General features: G+C 52.0%; 1 protein-coding gene across 1 annotated transcript; it reads right to left on the bottom strand.

The window, feature by feature from the left end:
- Positions 1-27: 27 nt before the first annotated feature.
- On the bottom strand, positions 28-8693 carry SMARCD2 (SWI/SNF related, matrix associated, actin dependent regulator of chromatin, subfamily d, member 2). Its single transcript, XM_062175455.1, has 13 exons — positions 8225-8693; positions 4155-4339; positions 3934-3976; positions 3701-3823; positions 2888-3043; positions 2437-2532; positions 2218-2319; positions 1913-2074; positions 1686-1783; positions 1393-1528; positions 1097-1219; positions 873-974; positions 28-800 (listed from the first exon to the last, which is right to left on the bottom strand). The coding sequence occupies exons 1-13, from the start codon at positions 8441-8443 to the stop codon at positions 747-749; spliced, it is 1599 nt and encodes a 532-aa protein (XP_062031439.1). The 5' UTR covers positions 8444-8693; the 3' UTR covers positions 28-746.
- Positions 8694-22432: the final 13739 nt, after the last annotated feature.

Raw genomic sequence — 22432 nt, 5'->3', positions numbered from 1 at the left:
CAAATGACCAGGTCTGGGCACCACCAATAAACAAAAGGATTTATTTGGAAATTTCCAAACCTGCCAGAAGTGGCACTTGCCAAACCCTAGGCCCACCCTCCCTACCAAGCTCCAGAGGGCAGCAGAGGGTCCTCACGGGCCCGCCCCTGCCCTCCAGCATCCTAGGAGATGATGGCGGCTGGAGCCGCTTGCATAGATTGAGGAAAGAAAGGAAGGAGGCACCAAACAGGGCTCCCTGAAAATTCCCGACATACGCCTGTACAAAATAAGTGGCTCCCACATAGAAAATCCTGCTCCCAAATAGTGCAAATACCCAAAGAAAAGGAAAAAAACCAGCAACACAGCTGGGCTTCTAGGAATGACATAGAACTTTGGTTTCAGAAGGTCAGGAAGAGTCTGGGCTGCGCCTCATCTTCCTTGCCCAGCTCCCCCAGCCAGCTCTCTGCTCACCTCGGGGAGGGGCCTGTAAACATGCAAACCCAGCGCCTTTGGTTCCAAAACAAAGCACAGCCTCCAGGCCTGCCTGCAGGGGGCAGAGGAGACGTCCTGCGGACCCAATTAAAGCCAACATGGAAAGTAAGGAATAAGGCTTTGGGAACCAAGCAACAAGGAATCCTATCACTACATTTATGAAACTACAGTTGGGGAGTAGAGTGACAGACAGCCCTGGCCCCCCAGCCAGGCCCCGGAGGATGGGCCCCTCCTAGGCTCCTGGGCTGGGAAGAAGGAAGCGATCCCTGAGCAGCTTAGGTCAAGCGGATTCCCAGCACCTGTTCCAGTTCCTGCCGCCGCTGCTGCACCTAGAGGAGGAGGAGACCATGCTCAGGCCCCTGCTGTTGGCAGCCGAGAAGGGCAAACAGGCAGTGCCTCACCTTGGCAAAGATGTGCCTCCCCACTGCTTCCTGGGCCCAGGGCTGGTGGTAGAAAGCAGCTCGCCTCTCCTCCTCAGGATTGCCGATCACATCAGTGATGATCTGCCGAGAGCCAGGAGGAAAGCTATGACATTGGTCTGATTGCCCCCGGAACTGGGGGAAGTGGGGGGGGAGCATCACCCCAAGCATCATGGGGGCTTCCCCTTCAGGAAGGAGGACTACACCTTGAGGTCGCGGCGCTGGGAACGGAGCCACTCCTGGATGAAGTCCTGGGGGTCGGTGCTAAAGCTCAGCATGAAGTCCCTCTGGGTTTTCAGCTGGTTGATGGACTCTATGGTCTCATGGATCTGGGAAAAGGGGTGCATGTGTCAGACTGGCCCTCAGCTTTGGGGGTCTGTTCCCAGGCCTAAAGTTGAAGGGCAGCACCAGAGAGCCCATCCTGCAGGTGCTACAGGCACAGAGGCCAACAGCTGCCTGCCTGCACCTGAGCCACACAAGCTTGTGGAGGCGGAGGGCCCACCTTGACGTCAAGGGAGGCGATTTCCTGCTGATTGGTGGTAGAAGCCAGAAAATTGCTCATCTGGGCTTTCAGTGGGTCGTCCACTTCCACATCTATGTCATAACAGGCCGTCTTCTTCTGGTCGTTAGGATCCACACTGAGAGCACACACAGGGAAGGGGTGTCTGTCCTGTCCCCCTGGGCCACACCAGTCTATACACACACTTGGGGAGCAGGAAACCAACCCGTAGCGTCTCTGTGGCTTTAGATCAAAGCAGAGGTGAACCTGCTTCCCATCCCCCTCCTTCCAGTTACCTGATGACGTGGTTGATAACAATGGGATCTGGATGCTGCAGCAGCCCAGCCAACTTCATGGGAATCTCAGAGAAACGGAGTCGGCCACAGCTGAAGATCTGGAGAGGGAGAGAGTCCCAAAGGCTTGGTGATACCCGAGAGTTTGACAGGTTCTAGGACCAGTTGGGCTGTAGGGCAGCAGCCTCCAGACGGGGGCTGAGAGAACAGGATGGCAGCATCCGGCTAACCTGGCGGAAGTAACGGTTGCAGTTGATGTACTCGCGCTCGTGCCCATCCTGTAGCTGGTTGTGTTTGATGTAAAGCCACAGGGCCTGCATGATGGCAGCCCTGGTCTGTGTGTGCACTCCTAGCAGCCTTGCCAGTCGGGGGTCCAATTTGTACTGGGGAGGCTGGAGAGAAGGGAGGGAGGGGGGGTTCTTGTAAACAGACCAAGCAGGAGAGTAACAGGACAGGGACAAGAAGGGCTTAGAAGCGCCTGCTCCCCTCCCATGCCAGTCCCCAAGGCCCCAGCCACACTCCGGGCATCTGTCACCTGATGATCCAGCATGAGCAGGAGGGTGCACTTCACATTGAGGTCTCCAGGCCGTTTCACCTGGAAGCCATCTGTCTCCTGGGTGGTGGGCATCCGGTGCCACTGGCAGGGAGGAGGGAAGCGGCTGAGCGTAAGGGGTGACCGTGAATAAACACCCGGCCCTCCAAAGGCACCCAGGCCATTTCCCTGCTGGCGTGCCAGCCCCAGGTTCCTTCTCACCTCCACCAGGTGGTTGTCAGGCCCGTACAGCTCCTTGTCCAACTCAATGACGAGGCTCTTAAAGAATGAAGAGAACTTCCTCTTCTGTTTGCTAGGCTGGGCATGGAAGAAAGCGTGAGGGTGTGCTGCTGGGCTCTCTGACAAACTATGCTAAGTGCACAAAGAGGAGCAGTTGTTGCGGCCTGGAGCTCAGGGCACTAAGGACTCGGGAGCCCAAGGGGAGCAAAGACAGGCAGAGCGGCTGCAGGCAGGGAGAAAGCAGTGGATGCTGCCTGCTGCCAGCCAACAAGGGACGTCCTCAGGACGCTTGACTGCCATCTGCACGGAAGGTGTTGTAATAGTCACACACACCTACCCCAGGCTGACTTCCCTGGGAGACCCCAGGTGTCTGGAACCAGTCCTGACCCTCCCACAGGCCTCTTCCCTTCCAGATGCCTCCTTCCCAACTCACATCATCCAGCAGTTTTCCTTCCACTCGGAGTTCCCAGGAAGCCACCTTGTCTCCTGCGGGGGCTGCCCCAGGGGTCCCGGCAGTTCCCCCACTATCCCCTTCGGCTTTGCTGGGACTGAATGTGTTGGAAATGTAGATCCGAAGCTTTCGCTTTTGCTAAAGAGAAGGACGATCAACTAGAGGCGGACCAGCATGATGGCAAAACACTACACAACCCTCCCCTGCGAATGCGTTCACGTTGAGCACTGTGGGCTGCACTGGTAGGCCCGGGGAATCAGAAGTAGTTAACTCCCAGTCCTGGCCTTGATGTTGTGGAGCAAAGACAAGCATCAACCACAGTGCCACCGCGGTAAGGTCGTCGTGTGACAGATGTACAGGGCACTAGCAAGTAAATCAGACACATCTGGCTCTTGTTTCAAATGAAACCCAAACATCTCCCCAGCCCCCAAAGATCCTGGTCTGTGGGAAGGCCTCACCGTGTGGAGGGCTTGGAAGGGAAGGGAACTACGCTTAGCCAAGCTCCCGGCCAGCAGCTTTCAAACTTTTGACCACTATCCGTTAAGACTGACATTTTAAACCATGACCCAGAACTCACATACAGATACAGAAATCTCCGAGTGGCATGAAATACCACCTTCACTGTTACGGGAAGTACTTCTGTATTTTTCTATTTCATATCCATTAAAAACAAGCTGGCCCCCAGCACACTGAGTTCACGCTCTACTAACAGGCTGCATCCTGCACTTGAGAAACCCTGCTGTCGGCCTAACACAGACCCCGGCTCGGCCCCGGAAAGGGCGGGACCGCACGTACCGTCAGAGGCTTCTTGATGGCCTCCTGGATCTCCATGCGCTTTCGAGCAATGGTCTGGTCCAGCTTCCGCTCAAACGCCAGGAGATCCATGTATGCCTGAGACTCTGGGACCAGCTCCCGGATCTGGAGGGAGGCAAAGGAATGCATCAGCCTGCTTCGGCCGCTGCTCTGGCTCTCCCCGCCCTCCTTCCCCTCTGCCAGGGTCGGCAGAGATGGCCTCCCGGCACACTCACTCGCTGAGGTAGAACCTTATCTGCCATCTTCCTCCTCTTCAACCTGGGGAGGACAGGAAGCCATTTCAGGGCTCAAGAGTCCAAAAGACACTCGCCCCCACCAGCACTTCCAGTTCCCAGGACCCTCCCCCAGCCAGCCAGGAATCCTCCTCAGACATCAGCTCCCTTAGGAGCCACCGCTAGAGCTGGCTAAACAGGAAGAGAAAAATGGACGGTCTTACCCTCGGCGCTGGGCAGGCATCGGAGGCTGGGCCTGGGGCACGAGCAGGCGTTTTCGGAATGGATCCATCATGGTGGGTGGCATGCCGGGTCGCAGTGGAGCCGCTGTGCCGAACGGGGAGCCAGCAGGGGGTCCCACCTGTAAGCCAGCCATGGGCATCCGGCTCCCTGGTGACATGCCAGGCCGCTGGGGGAAGTGAGCCAGTGGGGGCGCATAGGTCAGTGGCGGGGCACTGCGGGGCCAGCAGCCCATGCCGTCCATCCTCCACCCTGCTAGCCCAGCCCTGAGCAGCACACACAGCCCCACTGGAGTGCCGGAACAAAGGAGAGCAGGTGCCTGAGAGCAGGGCGTAAACCACACCTGCCCCGCTCCGCCCCGCCCCGCCCCCACCTGGCAGCTCTGCCAGCAAATGAGCCCAGGGGTGGGAGGAGAACCCTGCTTGCAGAGGGACGGGCCTAGGGAGCTTTCCTGGGTCCACAGCCACCTTCTAGCCCTGGCATGCTCTGCCCACTTCCTGGGACCAGCCAGCTTTGAGGCACACTTGAGACCCTCAGAGGATCCCGCTAAGCACCCCCTTCCTTGTCTGAACCCATCTCAGGGTACAAGTACAGCACGGGAAGTCTGGAGGCAGTGGCACAGCCAGGCAGAGGGGGATACTTGGATATAAGCAGGTTGACAAGGCAGAGCCCCAATGCCTGTGCTGTGTCCGAGGGAGAGAGGCAGCCGGGGGCCTGGTAAGCCCATGAGGCAGCAGCACCCCGGGTAAGCAACTGCAGGAGGATGGACTGGACGTGGCTCAGCCAGTGGGGGTGGCCTCCAGCACAGCGTGCAGACCATCTGGTCACCATATGGCCCTACTCACAGCCGGGAACTGGACTCTTCTCTTGCCTCCCCACTATCTCACCCACATCCCTGTGCCAGAAGTCCCCGAAAGGGGAACTGCAGCTCCTGTGGGAGTGAGAGCAGCTGGCATCTGTGGTCCAGGCACTACCTGGCAGCCAGGACTGGCTCAAGTTCAACTGAGCCCTAGCAATCCCAAGCTAGAGGATGGGGAGATTATCCTGGATGCAAGGGTTAGTCAAGAAAGAGTCCACAGCAGGAATCTGGGTGGCAGAGAGCCGCTTCAGAGTCTGCAGAAGGATTTCCCACCCAAGGCCCAGCTCCCCAACATTTCTGTGGCGCCCATCTGGGAGTAACCTCTGCCCCCAGCCCCCTTCTCCATGGCTGCTGCCTGCAAGGCCTGTTTGGCAGCTCTGCCTTGCACACACTGTCCCTGGCAGCTTCACAGGGCTGGCCCCAGGGCCCAGATTATGCAACGAGCACAACCAGCCAACCGAGCCAGGCTGGGTGGAGCCTCACGCCAAATCACAGGACCCTCCCCCATGCCAGCATCCTGGAGACGAGATTCTCCCCCACCTCTCCTTCCAGCCCGCAACCCATGTTCCCAACACAGAGGGTCAGATACTTGACCAGATGCAGAGGAACACACCCCAGAGCTGTGGGGGGAAGGGCGGAGGGAGAAGGAAGAGGTGAGAGCAGAGCGGGGGGCTCTGGGATCGGAGTCCTGCCGCAGTCTCGCTCCATCAGGAAGGGATTCATTAGAGCTGTTGAAAGCAAGACAGCCTACTTCTCCGCTTTAATGAGCCACAGCCAGAGATTACGGGGCGGGGGTGGGGGTGGGGGGCAGCACTCAATGTGGCCACAGCTGTAAGCCCAGGCCCCACACATGTCCCACACTCCAACTTTTTTTTTTCCAGTGCCTGAGACAAGGGAGCGAGCAGCAATTGCAGAGGCGAGCTAGGGCCCTGCGGTCCCCACAAAGCCACTCAGTAGGGCGCTCACCAAGCCTGCACCACCACCGAGCCCTCCTGAGCAGGTGCTCCGGGGACAGGAAGTCCCAAGACAAGGCCGCACAGGCAGGACCTGGAGCAGGTCCCGCCCTGACATCTGCTGCAGACGTCCCGGGCTCTCCCGGGCTCAGGGCCCCGGCTCACCCTGGGCCCCGGGGAAAGGCTGCTTCGCAGCTAATGAAGTCCCAGCTCAGCCTTGCCAAGCTCCACACCTGGGCTTTGAAGCCCCAGTAATTCCAACCCCTTCAAACAACTCAGGAATTCTAAAAAAAGACCTACAACCTACAGCCCAAAACTCTCACCCTCCCTGACCCCCGACCTGAAGCAGGGTGAGGCAGGCCTGGTGCGGCCCCCTGAACCCCGAACGTGTGCAGTGACCTCATCCCCCGCCCTCCACACCAGCTGTTCCAAGACAGGCTCTGCCACCACCACTGGAGCGCAGGGCCGAGGCCGGCCCCTCTGCTGCGCCTCCAGGCGAGCACGTGGGCCCCGCCCCCCAGCTGTGGCCCTGATGCTCAGGGTGTCAGCTGGAGCATCCTGAATTCTCTAGAGTAAAGCCAGCACCTGAGGTTTGGCTTTGAGCTTCTCTGCTGGCGGTGACTAGCAGGCCCCCTCTGGAGGGAGGAGGCCATCACGGCCCTTCCTTCAGCAGGCTCCCTACCTGCCCAGCGTGGGCCCTGACTCCTTGCTCTTCAGCTCCCTCTGCCAGAGCTGACAGACAGGAACCCTTGTGTTGCCCAGATCTCAAGCCCCTTCTCCTGGAAGTCACACATGGGACCTGACTCAGCCCGGGAGCCGGGTTCCCCTTCCCATCTCTCCGGAGGGGAGGAAGGCAAAGTGGTGGACATGAAAGCCAGCCTCAGTGCCACTCCTGGTGGCCCACAGCTAGGCAGCTAGGCACGTGCACACTTCCCACGGCCGCACTGTCTGTTCCAGGTCCCTCCAAGGCCAAAGGCCCCCAGGAGGTCCCGGGCCAGGTCTCAGCAAACAGGCCCGAGGGCTGGAGTAACTGATGCGGGGACCCCTCAGCCACACCCTGAGCCCAGGAGTCCCCTAGGGAGTAGAGCAAGATGGGAGAGGAGGAGCCCAGCGGGGCCCCTGGGACCAGGTCTCCCTCTGCGCACACCCTGACCCTGTTTTCTTTTAGGAAGGAGAGGGAATAAGGGAATACAAAATTCACTGTCCCTGGTAGGCATCGCCTGGGGATGTGAGCGCTCGGGGGTCCTGGAGGATACTCCGTGAGGACCCTCTGAGACCCCTGGCCGGGAGACACAAGGAGGGAAGAGACCTTGGGAGACTAGCAAGCGGCCAATGCAGGGTGCACGGTTAGGATGCGGCGTTGTCAGAACCCGGAGGCTAAGAATATCGGAGAGAGGGCGGGGAAAAAAAAAGACAGGTATAATCCCTAAGCATTTGGGGTAACCTAAAATAACGGACCGGGAGACCAACCCCGCAGCAGGGCCAGGCCGAGTGCTCACGCGCCCGCCGTAAGGACTGTCGCGGCTCTGCCTCTCGGCGGCCTTTCGCGCTGCAACCCGAGCCTCTCTCGGACGTCAACCCCGCAGGCGTCGGGACAGCGCTGGGAAGCAAACTCCTGCAGCCCCAGCCCGGCTCCTCCAACCAACCTCCCGCCACCAGGACACGGTCTGGCCGCGATGGTCTCTCATTGGGCTGGGTCCTCCCTCCAGCCTGGTCGTCACCCCGAGTTAGCGTCTGGTCTAACCCGGAGTCAAATCCAGTGAAAAGCTCCTGGATCTGCCCCTGCACACAGGCTGGACTCCCCCGGCCCCAACCTCAGCCTCCCTGGCGGTGGGCAGCCAGGCCTCCTGCCGCCTCCTTAGCAGCTGGGAGCCATCTCAGACATGCTCCAGCCCTGCCAGCTCCCAACGAGAAAAAACAGGGCAGACTTGGAACAGGACCAAGGCCAACGCAGGGTAACCCCGGTCGCGCAGTGGGAGCCTTGTCCCAAACTTTCCCATCACATCCCGGGACCCCCCCGACACGGGCGGCTCGGCCACGGCTCACCGCCTCCCACAACTCCATCGCTCAGCTACTCGCAGCGCCTCGGAGCCTCCGAGTCCCCCTCGCACTCCGCCACCGCCATAACCGAGCCGCGGGCCCTCCCCGGCCCCAGCGAGCTCCTCCCGCAGCCTCTGCGCCCCCGGCCCAGGGGGCTCCCCCAGGGGCCCCACTCGAGGCGCCCTCGCTCCTCTCTGCTCACCTGGTACTGCGCCGCGGGGCCCGCGGGGCCCATGGGGCGGAAGGCGGCGGCCCCGGGGCCCCCCACGCCGCCAGCCGGCCCCGGGCCCCGGAGCGCCGGGCCCGGCAGCATGCCGGGTCCCGCCGGGGGAGGCGGCGCTCCCAGGGCGGCTGCCACGGCGCCGCCGCCGCCAGGGCTCAGCGGGGGCAGCGGGAACCCGCCCGCGCCACGGCCCGACATCGCTCCGTCCCGTGCGGGCCTCCGGGCTCCGCGTCGAGTCCGCTCCGCGCGCTGCGCTCCGCGATCCGGGACTTTCCGATCCTAATTCCGAGTTCCGGGTTCCGGGATTTCCTAGTCCAAGTTCGCGAGTTCCTTTCTGGCCTGCTCTGGGCCAGGGCCGACCCCGATTCCGCTCCTGGCCCGGGAGATTCCGGATCCGGGATAGGCTGCGGGCCCGCCTGCCGCCCCCGGCCTCAGGAGGTTTGGCCGCCGGAGTCCGGTTACCCAAAGGAGGCGACTAACTCCCGGCCCCGCCCCTCCGTCGCCGTCCAATGAGAGACTGCCTCCTCAAATCCCGCCCTCGCGAGACGCACCCCTAGCAGGCACCGCCCCTAACCGCCGGCCTAGGGCACCGCCCACAACCCGTGGGCCCGCCCTTCGCGGAGAGGCGGGAGCGGAAGTGCGAACGGAAGTGCCGAGTGAGGCGTGGGGTCAGAAGTCGAAGGTCAGCGAGGTCCTGGGCTCTGCTAGCTCGGGTGTAGCCGCTAAAGCGGATTAGTCCGCTGCTCCCCCTGAAACTACATCTGTTGAGTCTTTCTACAATTGGGCATTGAAGGCTGGGCTTGGAGCCGCCCTCTGACATGGACGGCGCCAGGCCCGGGCCAGCTGTGTGAACCGTTGACTTGGCGAAGCGCCCGGTTCTTATCGCACATTTTTAACATGGCTCTGCTCATTTTAAAGACGCCTGGTACTTGACTCCACAGGAAATGGTTCTCGGCGAAGGAAATTTGCCCTGAGAACCTCCCCCCCCCCTCAGTTAAACAAGTTCTTTCTCCAGTATTTATAGCACTTTATCTTCAGACGTTCAGTACTACTGACCTGTATCAGAAGGTATTCAAAATAAAGCGCTTCAGCTGTGCCAGGTTCCCACCCCCGAGTGGGGTCTCCCCAGGACGTAGACCAGTGCTTAGACTTTAATGAGCACACAGCACACCCGGGCTCTCACTATAAATGCAGATTATGGCTCATTAGGGCCGCGGCAGTCCTCCAAGCCTTTGTTAGAAACTAGTTCCCATTTGTACCTCTAGCATTCCTTAGGTGACAAGCCCTGCTGCTGCTGCTGCTCTCCTGCTAAGATCCCGCTGCTCTTCCTCCCAAAAAGCTGGCCACCTGTCGTATGGGGACAGACCCCTGCCACTGTGACAGTTACAGCCATCAAACCACGCCCCTCCCTACCTCCCCGAATGGGTTGGTGATGAGGCAGCGAATGTCCCCTTCAACTCTGAAGCTTCCAGACCAGAGGTAGTTCTTGAGGAAGTGGTAGCCATTCCAAAATATCCCTGCCAGCCATACCTCCAAACCAACGACCTCCAGCGTTGCATTTTAAAAATAAGTTAGGTAATTCTAATACCCCTTGATGAGAACTACTGTAGAAAAGAAATAACTATTAAGTGCATTTAAAAACAGATTGTTAAATATAATCAGGTCGCATTAATCTGTTACTTAAAACTCCCCGGGTCCCCAGTGCCCTTAAATTGAATGTCATACTCCCTCCCATGATACAGAAGGCTGCAAAGAACCGGGTTACAGCTTCCTCCTTGGGCTCATTTTAAATCACTGCCTTTGGTTAAGTGCCAGCCCAGCTGGTGGCTCTGCAGTTTCTCAAACCGCCAGGCCCCTTCCCATCTCAGATACTCTATGCTCCCAGCTCTTCCTTAACTTTTCTTCTCTCTCCCCTTACTTTACTTCCCACCAGGTATGTAATTACTTTTTTATGTGTGTACTGATGTATTGTCTGATCTGGTGCACCCACTAAAAATATAAACTTTATGAAGGCAGGAACAAACTTTCTCTATTGAAGTGAGATTCATATAAAAATTATCTATTTGAAAGTGGACAGTTCAGTGGCATTACATTCACAATGTTGTGTAACCAGCATCTCTGTCTACTTCTAAAACATTTTTATTTCCCCAGAAGAATACCATTTAAATAGTTTCTCCCTATTCGTTCCTTCCTCCCAATCCCTGGCATCCACCAATCTTCATTCTGACTCTATAGCGTTATCTATCGTGGATATTTCATATAAATGGAATCATAACTTGTGGCTTTCTTCCTTTAGCATTATGTTTTTGAGGTTCATCCATGTTGTAGCATGTAGCAATACTTCATTTCTTTTTATGGCTGAGTAATAGCCCATTTTATGTATATACCACAATTAGTTTACCCATTGGTAGACATCAGAGTTGTATCTGTTTCCTGGCTATTGTGACTAATGCTATTATGCACATGTGTGTACCTGTGTTTCCTTGAGTATCTGTTTTAAATTATTTTGGACATATACTGTGTCTCTATTGGTAATTATTATAATCTACTCAACAGATGTGTGTGGACAAATGAAATGATTGAGTGTAGTGGGAGAGTGACAATGTCAATAGTGAGTTAATTGATATGGTAAAATATCCTTCTGCTATTAGGGAAAAAAAATAGAGATATCTAAGGCATGTAGGAAAAAAGAAAAAATTTTTTTTCCAGGTAGAGTTAGACAGTGAGAGAGAGAGAGACAGAGAGAAAGGTCTTCCTTTCGTTGGTTCACCCCCCCAAATGGCTGCTATGGCCAGCGCGCTGTGCTGATCTGGAGCCAGGAGCCAGGTGCTTCCTCCTGGTCTCCCATGCGGGTGCAGGGACCCAAGGACTTGAGCCATCCTCCACTGCCTTCCCAGGCCACAGCAGAGAGCTGGACTGGAAGAGGAGCAACTGGGACTAGAACCCAGTGCCCATATGGGATGCCGGCACCGCATGCAGAGGATTAACAAAGTGAGCCACGGCACTGCCCCCCAAAAAGAGATTTAATAGCTAACATTTATTGAGCATGTTAGCTCATTTAATTGTCACAACACATATGAGGCAGTCACTATATTTACTTATATTTTAGAAATCAAGGCAGAGAGATTCAGCCACCCGATCACTCTCACTGTGATGGTGCTAGGATTCTAGTCTGGTTCCAGTCTGGCTCTAGAATCTTGATTCAGGAATTTAACTACTCTTTATCAGTTTATTGGTAGCTGTGTGTCTGGTCTGTTATTACTTGCAAAGAAATAATGTTCAAACTGAAAAAGCAAGTTTCATGGAGACTCAGAGAAAAAGAGGTTGGTAGGCAGGTCCCGACTAATCAGCGAGATGCTATTGGTAGTCACACAGTAGGCAAATGGGACCTGATGTTTCACTTTAGAACAGTCCGGGACCTTGTGAAATGAGCTGACCATAGAAAATAGACGTGGGAACAAGGCGAGGAGATGGCACTCCTCCTGCAGTCCTCTTGGGACTTAATAGTGTGGCCAATTACAGGACCCAGTGTCATGGAAGCAGCATTCCCACACCCTTGCTCCCTCAGCCTGGAATGCCTTTTTTTCTCCTCCCTTCCTCTTTGATACTCAGTGCTCACTTTTCAGGGATTTCATTCAGCAACTTTTACTGAGACCTTCCATGGTGCCACCCAGACAGTCCAGAGAAGGACCTCCTGCAACCTCTGGACATGGCTACCTCTAGAGATGCTCAGAGAAACAGGATGGAACTAAATTTTTTTAATTTAACAAATTATTAATAATAAAGTATTTAATACAACCAGAGTCAAAGGGCCAATTCCAAGCACTGCTCTGTGGTTCCCCATCCGGCTGCTCAGTGGGAAAACAGTGCTCAAAGAGTCCACAAGAGCAAGGTCATGGGAGGAAAACAGCTCAGTGCTCACCCTCAGGTAGGCCAGCAAAGGCTCATCTCGCTGTGGGTGTCCCTTAGGAGGCTGTAATTTCAGGAGAAGCGATGTGGGTAGCCAGATTATGGTGCGAACGCTTTACCAAGTTGCGGCTCTCTGCGACTGGACCAGGAGCCTGTGCCAGCTGGAGCATCCAGGCAGTTCAAGCATCCGACTCCCATGTGGATGTAGTGGGAGGCCATAGGCCCAGGGCATTGCCTAGTCACAGTAGCAGAAGCACTGGGCAAACCTGTAGACACTATTCACAGCATTATATATAAATACAACACAATTGATATGTAATATGTGTATATTTATTTGAGAGGCAGAGAGATTGAGGGTGGGAGCGCTTATGCACTTGTTCACTCCCTAAATGTCTGCAACAGCTGGGGCTGAGCCAGTCTGAAGCCAGGAGATGGGAACTCAATCCAGTTCTCCCACATGGTTGGGGGAGGGAGCAGGAACTCAATAATTTGAGCCATCAGTGCTGCCTGTATATTAGCAGTAAGCTGCAGTTAGGAGTCAGGGACAGGTATGAAACCCAGGTACTTCAACATGGGACAAGGGCACCCTAAGCAGCATCTTAACCACTAGGCCAAAGCCTGCTCTCTTCTCCACATTTTTGAAACATTTATTGAGCCCGTTGTATGTACCAAATCCCTGACATATGCTAGAAAAGAAGGTAAGTACATAAGTAGATAATTTCCCCACATGACAACTGCTAAGATAAAAGTACTCACTAAGTAATACTGGGAAATAAAAGAAACCTCTAATGAAGAAGAGGGATTGATGAGGACTTGCTGGAGAGAGTTTTGGGTGAGTTAGGCATGAAGCAGTACAGGGTGACAACAATCAGAATCAGTGTTGCTGAATCAAGCGTATGAGAGCTCGTCTTGTGTGTGCCTATCATGGTCACAATTCTCACACATATTTTCAGAGTCAATAGTCTAGCAGGTAAAGTGCCCAAAGAGTAGAGATTTCCAAGAGTGGGAGAAGAAACTAGCATATAAGAAATGGGCCAGTGTTGTGGTACAGCAGGTTAAGCTGCCACCTGATGCCAACATCCCATAGGAGCACTGGTTCAAGTCTTAGCTGCTTCACTTCCAATCCAGCCCCCTGCTAATGTGCCTGGGAAGGCAGTGGAGGATGGCCTGAGTGCTTGGGTCCCTGTCACCCATGTGGGAGACCCAGATAGAAATCCAGGCTCTTTTTGGCCTGGCCCAGACCCAGCCATTGTGGCCATTTGGGTAGTGAACTATGGAGGAAAGATCTTTCTCTGTCTCTGTCTATAACTCTGTCTCTATAACTGTGCTTTTCAAATACATATATCTTTTTTTAAAGATTTAAAAAATTTTTTTAAATTTATTTATTTACTTGAAAGTCAGAATTACATACAGAGAGAAGGAGAGGCAGAGAGAGAGAGGTTTTCCATCTGCTGGTTCACTCCCCGGATGGCCGCAATGGCTGGAGCTGTGCCAATCCAAAGCCAGGAGCCAGGAGCTTCTTCCGGGTCTCCTACGCAGTTGCAGGGGCTCAAGGATTTGGGCCATCTTCTACTACTTTCCCAGGCCATAGCAGAAAGCTGGATTGGAGGTAAAGAAGCTGGGACTCAAACCTGTGCCCCTATGGGATGCTGGCACTGAAGGTGATAGTTTTACCTACTATGCCACAGCACCGGCCCCAGTAAAATAAATCTTTAAAAAAAAAAAAAAAGAAAGAAAAGAAAGTTTCGGCCTCAGAGCCCAGCCCTCTGGAGCAGAATCTCATGAGAAACCTCAAGGGTTTCATTTGCTTCTGGTGCTGCCGTGACAAGGAGTTGGCAAGTAGAACCCTTGGAAATTTGGAAAGGCTCTTCTGGAAGGAAAAACTGAGAGATGATGTTTACGGCTCGGCTTGGGTGCTTCCATCAGATGTTTCTCCAACCAGATGTTTTCTTCTGGTTTCTAAGCAAGCAACATCCAAGAGTGTCCTTTGCCCAAAGATAATGAAATGACGGTATGCACAGCTAAGTGTGAGCACATGGGCAAGTGAATCCTGTGCCAGGCCAGAAGAATCTGACTTGCTGCGGTGTGGATCCATGGCTTTGGTGTTATGATTCCAGTCTTTTTCTTCAGTTATGTAATATCAGCAGTGTCTGACAATAGAGGATTGGCCAGATAATCCATGTAAGATGATGTTATGTAGCCTTCAAAAGGATTTTTTTTTTTTTTTTTTTTGGACAGGCAGAGTGGATAGTGAGAGAGAGAGAGAGACAGAGAGAAAGGTCTTCCTTTTTGCCATTGGTTCACCCTCCAATGGCCGCTGCAGCTGGCGCATCTCGCTGATCCGAAGCCAGGAGCCAGGTGTTTCTCCTGGTCTCCCATGCGGGTGCAGGGCCCAAGGACTTGGGCCATCCTCCACTGCCTTCCCGGACCATAGCAGAGAGCTGGCCTGGAAGAGGGGCAACCGGGATAGAATCCGGCACCCCAACCAGGACTAGAACCCGGCGTGCCGGTGCCGCAAGGCAGAGGATTAGCCTGTTAAGCCACAGCGCCGGCCCAAAAGGATTTATAAAAGGCAAAATTATAGACAAGGTAAGAAGACGGGCAGTTGCCAGGGGTTGGAGACTAGAGATGAATGAGTAAAGTACAGGCATTTTTAGGACAGTAAAAATTCTGTGTGAAACAGTAATCGGGACTACATGACATTATGCATTTGTCAAAATCCATGGAATTACATAACACACAGAGTAAACATCAGTGTAGGTTATGGGCATTAGCTAATAATGCATCAAATGTTGGTTCATTAATTGTAATAAATTACCACACCAGGGAAAAGGTGTTAATAATAAGAAAAATGGACGGGAGGTGAGGAGTATATGGAACTATCTGCTCAATTTTTTTCATAAATCTAAAATCATTCCAAAAAGTCAAGTCTAAAAAGGGGGGAGAAAAGGAGGAGGAGAAGAAAGAGGAGCAGGAGAAGGCAGAAGAGGGGAGGAGGCGGCAGCTCCAGGACCAGAGTCAAGGTCTGGGGTGTGACTCTACCACTTGTTCTTGGCAAGGAGAGACCTGGACAGCTGTATGGTCTCGGACTCGCCAGAGGTGCCCTCCTGACTTTTGAATGCCATAGAGGAGACATAAGGGGTGGGGCTCCCCTGGGATCTCTGTCTTAGCCTCTCTCACTGTCTTGTTCCTAAATGTCCTTGTCCTCTGGGTTTATATCATTAGCTTTTTTTTATACCTGATCTTCCCAGACATACTCATTTACTTCCATTACTTCAATTACTGTCTGTTTTCCCAATGACCTTAAATCTCTGTCTCCAACCCCAACCTCTCTCCTGAGCTCCAGATCCATATTTCCAGCTCCCTGCTAGATGCTCCGTAAGTTATTTAAACCCATCTGGTCAAAATCAATGTCTCATTGTCCTCCCAGTCTGCCTCCTCCCCAGTGTCTGTCTTGGTTAATGGCATAAAGAAGTTGGCAAAGGGCCAACGCCGCCTTGCTGACATGTTCACACTGGTTTTGCAGGCAACCGACAGCCGAGGAAAGTGGAGTGAGCCAACCAGACACCTGGGGTGCTTGCAACCAAAAGCAAAGAGAAGACTGGAGAAAGCCTTAAGGATGTTCATTCTGCTCTCACTCGAAATCAATTTTCATTCCTCCCTCTCCTTTTCCACCCAATCCATAGTCATCATGTTCTAAGCATTTTGCCTCCTGAATCTTTCTTGGATCCATTCTACCCACCTTCAGTCAAGTCCTAAGCATCTCTTCCTTAACCTACCCAGCCAGCATCTGCTAACTGGCCATCTTGCCATCTTGCGCTGTCCTCCCCAGTTTTGTTCCAGGACAGCAAGTCTGATCACATCCCTCCATTTACCCATGTTTGCATGCCCTCTGTTACCTCCAGCCATGGGCCTTCCATCGGCTCAGGAATGCCTCCAGGGCACTTACAGATTGTTGAGAAGGAGGTGAGAGGGCAGAGCCAGGAGCTCCCCAAGCCCTGCCTCAATCGAGTAGCTCTGCTTTTATTGTTTTATATATTGAACAACCAGGCAGGATTTCCTTTGAAGAAAGGGTTCCACAGCTCTAAAACATGTAAGAGCCAGTGGCTTACATGTCGAAATGTTTTAGCACTGGGGCCAGCCCTGTGGCATAGTGGGTTAAACCCCGACTTGTGATGCCAGCATCCCATATGGGCGCCAGTTCTAGTCCTGGCTGCTCCTCTTCCTATCCAGCTCTCTGCTATGGCCTAGGAGAACAGTGGAAGATGGCCCAAACACTTGGGCTCCTGCACCCATGTGGGAGACCTGGAAGAAGCTCCCAGCTCCTGGCCTCGGATTGGCCCAGCTCTGGCCATTGTGGCCATTAGGAGAATTGAACCAGCAGATGGAAGACCTTTCTCTGTCTCTCCCTCTCACTGTCTGTAACTCTGCCTCTCAAATGGATGAATAAAATCTTAAATAAATAAATATTTAAAAAATAAATGGTTCAGCACTGACTATTATATGCTCTCACCTTCCCTCTCTAGCTTAATTTCCCACCAACAGCCCATCTTTTCCACCAACAGGCTACATGAACTCACCCTCTCCTGAACACACCAATCCCTTTTGTGGCTTAGTTCCTTCTGCCTATGACATCAATAGGATATAAGCTCCTCCACGGCAGGGGCTTTGACTCGTTTGCTGCTGTGTCCCCACTACCTAGAACCCACAGTTGGTACAATGTTAGACACTCAATACATATTTATTAAATAGTCTGTTGTCCTCCCCAAGTTGTCTGCCATGTAAGATATCTGTTTATCCTTCAAGATTAACTCAAATGTCACTGCCTCTGGAATTTTCCATGACTTCTTGTCCCTACCCTCCAACTGCCACCATCAATTTATTGCTCTTTTCTTTTTGCTGTAGCACTCACTCTGTTTCTCTAAGAATATTCATCATATTGCACTGTGGCTATTTGGTTGGAATTTTGTCTCCATCCATACACCCCTCCACTGTGAACTCTAAGCAGAAAAAATGCCTGCTGAGGAAATAACTGATTAACCTTAACTCTACTCTGCACCCAGACTCTGTTCCAAGTCAGTCCTGGCCTGCAGTTAATCCATCAGGTCAGAGTTAACACTAGCATAACAGTCACAGTTACCTCTGGCTACAAAATCTTCAAGCTTTACGTCCTCACTCTCTTGGACTTACTGGTGTGCCACCCTCCACCTGGATTTTCTTAGTTTATTCTCTAAGCCCAGATCTTAGTCTCACCTTGACTCGGATGGGCCAGCCAAGGTTGAGTCACGGTACTGACACTTGATTGATCCCTTCATCTGTCTGTTCTAATGCTGATTAAGATCAAACCCATCCTGACAAATCATTGAGCCTCTGTAAACAATACGTGGACCCTGAGCCAGGCACTGACAACCCCAGGAATGAAGATAAAGTCAGGAATAGAAGGTCTTGAAGGGCCAGGAAAGAGCACATTTGCAGAGCCCAGAAACCAACCAAGGAAAGCATCATAAGAGAGACGCAGCTTTCGTCACATTTACAGCAGCTGCTTGTACAACCCAGCCCCACAACTGTGATCACTTGGAACAGAGCAATGTCCATGTGAAGGAATGCTTTCTCTACTTCCCTAGGCAAGCACCCTTTTTTTTTAAATACTTATTTTATGTATTTGAAAGGCAGATTGAAAGAGAGAGAGAGAGAACCTTCCACCTACTGATTTACTCTCTAATGGCCGCAGTGGTCAGGGATGGACCAGATCAAAGCCAGGAACCTGGAACTCCATCTGATCTGCTAGAGGATAGCAGGGGCCCAAGTACTAGGGCCATCTTCCACTACTTTCCCAGACACATTTTCAGGGAGCTAGATGGGAAGTGGAACAGTCAGAACTCAAACTGGCACTCCCATATGGGATTCCAGCATTGCAAGTAGCAACTTAACCCACAACACCAGCCCCAGGCAAGCACCTTTCACATCAAGAAGTGAATCAAGGGCAGGTGCTTGGCAAGTGGTTAAGCCACCGCTTAGGACACCTCCATCCCTGCTGGAATACCTGGGTTCCAGTCCTGGCTTGGCTTCAGCTTCCTGCTAACGTGCAATCTTAGGGGCAGGCAGGTGATGGCTCAAGCGGCCGGATCCTGCCACCCATGCGACAGACCAGGGCTGAGTGGCAGATCTCAGCTTTGCTTGGCCCAGTCCTGGCCATCGCAGGCGTTTGGGGAGTGAAGGAGCAGATGGGAATGCTACCTATGCTCACTATCAAATTTTTTTAAAAAAGGCAAAACAGAATAAAAACCTTACATCACAGAGAGCAGTCACCTGTTGCTCACTCTGTTGTTTCTAAAGCAAGATTCTTTCGTGGATATAAAGTACTCTACCTAAACTATCTCTAAAAAATCACATTGTTCAGGGCCGGTGCTGTGGTGCAGTGGGTTAAAGTCCTGGCCTGAGGTGCTGGAATCCCATATGGATGCTGGTTCTGGTCCCAGCTGCTCTTCTTCTGATCTGGCTCTCTGCTGTGGCCTGGGAGAGCGGTGGAGGATGGCCCAAGTCATTGGGCTCCTGCACCCACGTGGGAGACCCAGAGGAGGCTCCTGGCTCTTGACTTCGGATCACCTCAGCTCCGACTGTTGTGGCCATCTGCGGAGTGAACCAGCAGATGGAAGACCTCTCTGTCTCTATCGCTCTCTGTATCTCTGTCTTTCAAATAAATAACATAAATCTTAAAAAAAAAAAAAAATGTCTTGGGGCTGGCGCTATGGCGCAGGGGGCTAATGCCCTGGCCTGAAGCACCAGCATCCCATATGGGCACCAGTCCCGGCTGCTCCACTTTCAATCCAGCTCTCTGCTATGGCCTGGGATAGCATTAGAAGATGGCCCAAGTCCTTGGGCCCCTGCACCCACATGGGGAACCCGGAAGAAGCTCCTGGCTCCTAGCTTGAGATCAGCGCAGTTCCAGCCATTGTGGCCAATTGGGGAGTGAGCCATCGGACGGAAGACCTCTCTCTCTCTCTGCCTCTCCTCTCTCTGTGTAACTCTGACTCTCAAGTGAAAAATAAATAAATCTTTAAAAAAAAAGTCTTAAGGCAAATTGTCACCTTAAAAAATTAAAAAAATAAATCACAGTGTTCTTTTGCCTACTGTCAAAGTAATTATACCAAATAGAGTGATTATTAATGAAATTATTGGAAATCAGGCTTGATGTTTAAAAATAAAATATAAATCCACTTTAAAGAGGTAATGTGGGGGTCGGCACTGTGGTGTAGTGGGTAAAGCTGCTGCCTGTAGTGCCAGCATCCCATATGGGCTCTGGTTCAAGTCTGAGTCCTGGATGTTCCATTTCTTTCTTTCCTTTTTTTTTTTTTTTGTTTGTTTTAGAGACATTTTATTTAGACAACTAAAAACAATTAGATGTTCTGAAGCAGGTACAATGAAAAGAAATCAAACCAGTTACTTTATCATGTATTCCCTCTTCTTTGCCAGTGGACGTTCCATTTCTAATCCATCTCCCTGCTAATGTGCCTGGGAAAGCAGCAGAAGATGGCCAAAGTCCTTGGGTCCCCGCACCCACGTGGGAGACTGGGTGAAGCTCCTGGCTCTGGGCTTCAGCCTGGTCCAACTCTTGGCTGTTGTGGCCATTTGGGGAATAAACCAGCAGATGGAAGACCTCTCTGTCTCTGCCTCTGCCTCTCCTATGTAGTACTAACCTCCAAATAAAATAAATAAATCTTTTTTTGTTTGTTTGTTTGACAGGCAGAGTTAGACAGCAAGAGAGAGAGAGACAGAGAGAAAGGTATCCTTCTGTTGGTTCACCCCCCAAATGGCCACCACGGCTAGCGCGCTGCGCCGATCCAAAGCCAGGAGCCAGGTGCTTCCTCCTGGTCTCCCATGCGGGTGCAGGGCCCAAGCACTTGGGCCATCCTCCACTGCCTTCCCAGGCCACAGCAGAGAACTGGACTGGAAGAGGAGCAATTGGGTCTAGAACCTGGTGCCCACATGGGATGCTGGTGCTGCAGGCAGAGGATTAACCAAGTGAGCCATGGCGCCGGCCCCATAAATAAATGTTTTTTTAAAAAAAAATTTAAGAAAAGGTAATGTTAATTTTCCACCAAACTTTTGATGAACTTTTGTACTTCTTAAAAACTGTAAATTATGACATAACATCAGATAAGTTAGATTCATTAAAACACTAATGTGTTTTAATAAAACAAAAATTCATCAATTAAAAATTCTCAGAAATCTCCAAAAGCTATAAAAAACCAGCCACTCACTAACACAAAGGGTTTTCCAAAAATTCATAGGAAATATGTATTATGACAAAACTATTCATAGATTTTTAAAAAATTCTATCAAACTAAACTCATCTTTTAATTCCACTTTCCACCAAATTTTTGAAGTTCCTTGAAATCACTGGGAACTTTATGAAGGGCTATAAGACATATGTGTTTTAGAGAATTTGTATCAGAGGTCTTCTCCACTTTGTCCTTTTTAAAATATATATATTTATTTTTCTTTATTTATTTGAAATGCAGAGAGAGAGAGAGAGAGAGAGAGAGAGATCTTCCATCTGCTGGTTCACTCCCAAATGCCTGCAACAGCCAGGACTGGGCCAGGCCAAAATCATGAATCAGGAACTCCATCTGGGTCTCCCATGTGGGTGGCAGGGACCCAAATAATCAGACCATATTTGCTGTCTCCCAGGGTCTGCATTAGCAGGAAGCTGGATTGAAAGTGGAGGCAGGGTGCAAACCCAGGCACTCTGATACGTAACACAGGTATCCCAGGTGGTGGCTTAACTGCTATGTCACAACAGTTGCCCTCCCCAGTTTGCCCTTTTGAGGGTTGAAATGAGTTGAGGGCAAATCTCCCACAAGCATAGTTCCTCCATTCTCTTCTGAAGGAGGATGCCAGAGAGAGGGACGATGAACAATCATATTGGCCAGCAGAGGGTGGTAGTGATGTCTTCTCTCATTACCTTTGGAGACAAGGGGTAGAAAAACAGAATGAAAGTAGAAAAGAGTTTAGAAGGTTGGTGTCACAAAACTAAGAGTCCTCAGGGTTAGTGTCTGGTCCAGTAGTTCAGATGTGGCTTGGGATGCCCACATCCGGTGTCAAAGTGCTTGGGTTTAAGTCCCCAGTTATACTCTAAATTCCAACTTTCTGCTAATTTGCTCCCTGGGGGTGGGGAGGGGGGAAGGCCAGGTGATAGTTCAAGTACTTGGGTCCCTGCCACTCACTTGAGAGACCTGGATTGAATTTCTGGCTCTTGACTTTGGCCTGGCCTAGCCCTGGCTGTTGCAGGCAGGCATTTGGGGAATGAACCAGCAGATGGAAGATCTCTCTCTCTCTCTCTCTCTCTCTCTCCTTTAAAATAAAACAATAGAAAAGCTAAGAGTTCTCACACCAGCTAGGATGCCTGCATCCCACACGGGAATGTCTGGGTTTGAGTCTCAGCTCCACTCCCAATTCTTGCTTCCTACTAATGTGTACCCTGGGAGGCAGCAGGTAATGGTTCAACTAGTCGGGTCCCTTCCACCCACACAGGAGACCCAGATTAAGCTTCCTGTTCCTGGTTTGAATCCAGCCCAGCCCTAGCTCTTGTCAGCATTTGGGGGAGTGAACCAGTAGATTGGAGCTCTGTCTGTCTCTGTCAGCTACCCTAGGTGGCCCGGAGTTAGCCCAGAGAAAAGAAGACCCTCACTTTCCATTGAAACCAAATATATGGATGGATACAACATTCTTTTAGGGCAAGAAATACAGTTTTAAGGTTTGGAAACTAAAATTGCCAATAATTCCCCTGCCTGCCACTCCCATATAAGAACAGTGAGAACTCTCTAAATCTATTCCCTCATCCATAGATGTGGTTAATGGCTAAACCCCAATAGACAGCAAAGAATTCCCTGCATGTAAGCAAAGACATAGCTGGCAAGGGCAAGCTGAGGTCAGCAGCCCCTCCCTGCAGCTTCATCTGTAGCCTTGTCTTGCACTGCCCAACACCCCACCTCCCGTGCATCAGAAACTGCAGCTTTCATGAAACCACCACTTAGAACTAGCCAAAAATAACCAATATGGCTGCCAATCGCATCTCTGTGATGACCTTTAGCTAATTACAACGCCATTATAATAAAACTACCTTTAGCTAATTACAATGTCATTATAATAAAACTACCTCTAGCTAATTACAATGTCACTATAATAAAATTGCCATGGCTGACACTCCTACTTTCACCATGAACCTGACACCATGACACTTGGAGAGTTCTAGAGAAGGGCAAGGAAGCAGCCCTA

Source organism: Lepus europaeus, chromosome 18, assembly GCF_033115175.1.
Source record: "Lepus europaeus isolate LE1 chromosome 18, mLepTim1.pri, whole genome shotgun sequence".
Lineage (NCBI taxonomy): Eukaryota > Metazoa > Chordata > Mammalia > Lagomorpha > Leporidae > Lepus > Lepus europaeus.
Note: the sequence above shows the minus strand (reverse complement) of the source record. Positions and strands in the feature narration are given on the sequence as shown.

Coding starts and splice junctions, on each gene's coding strand:
- SMARCD2 (XM_062175455.1), bottom strand. CDS start 8,443: ATGTCGGGCCGTGGCGCGGGCGGGTTCCCGCTGCCCCCGCTGAGCCCT. Junction 4,340..8,224: donor GCCCCGCGGCGCAGTACCAG/GTGAGCAGAGAG, acceptor CACTTCCCCCAG/CGGCCTGGCATGTCACCAGG. Junction 2,075..2,217: donor TGCTCATGCTGGATCATCAG/GTGACAGATGCC, acceptor CCTTCTCTCCAG/CCTCCCCAGTACAAATTGGA.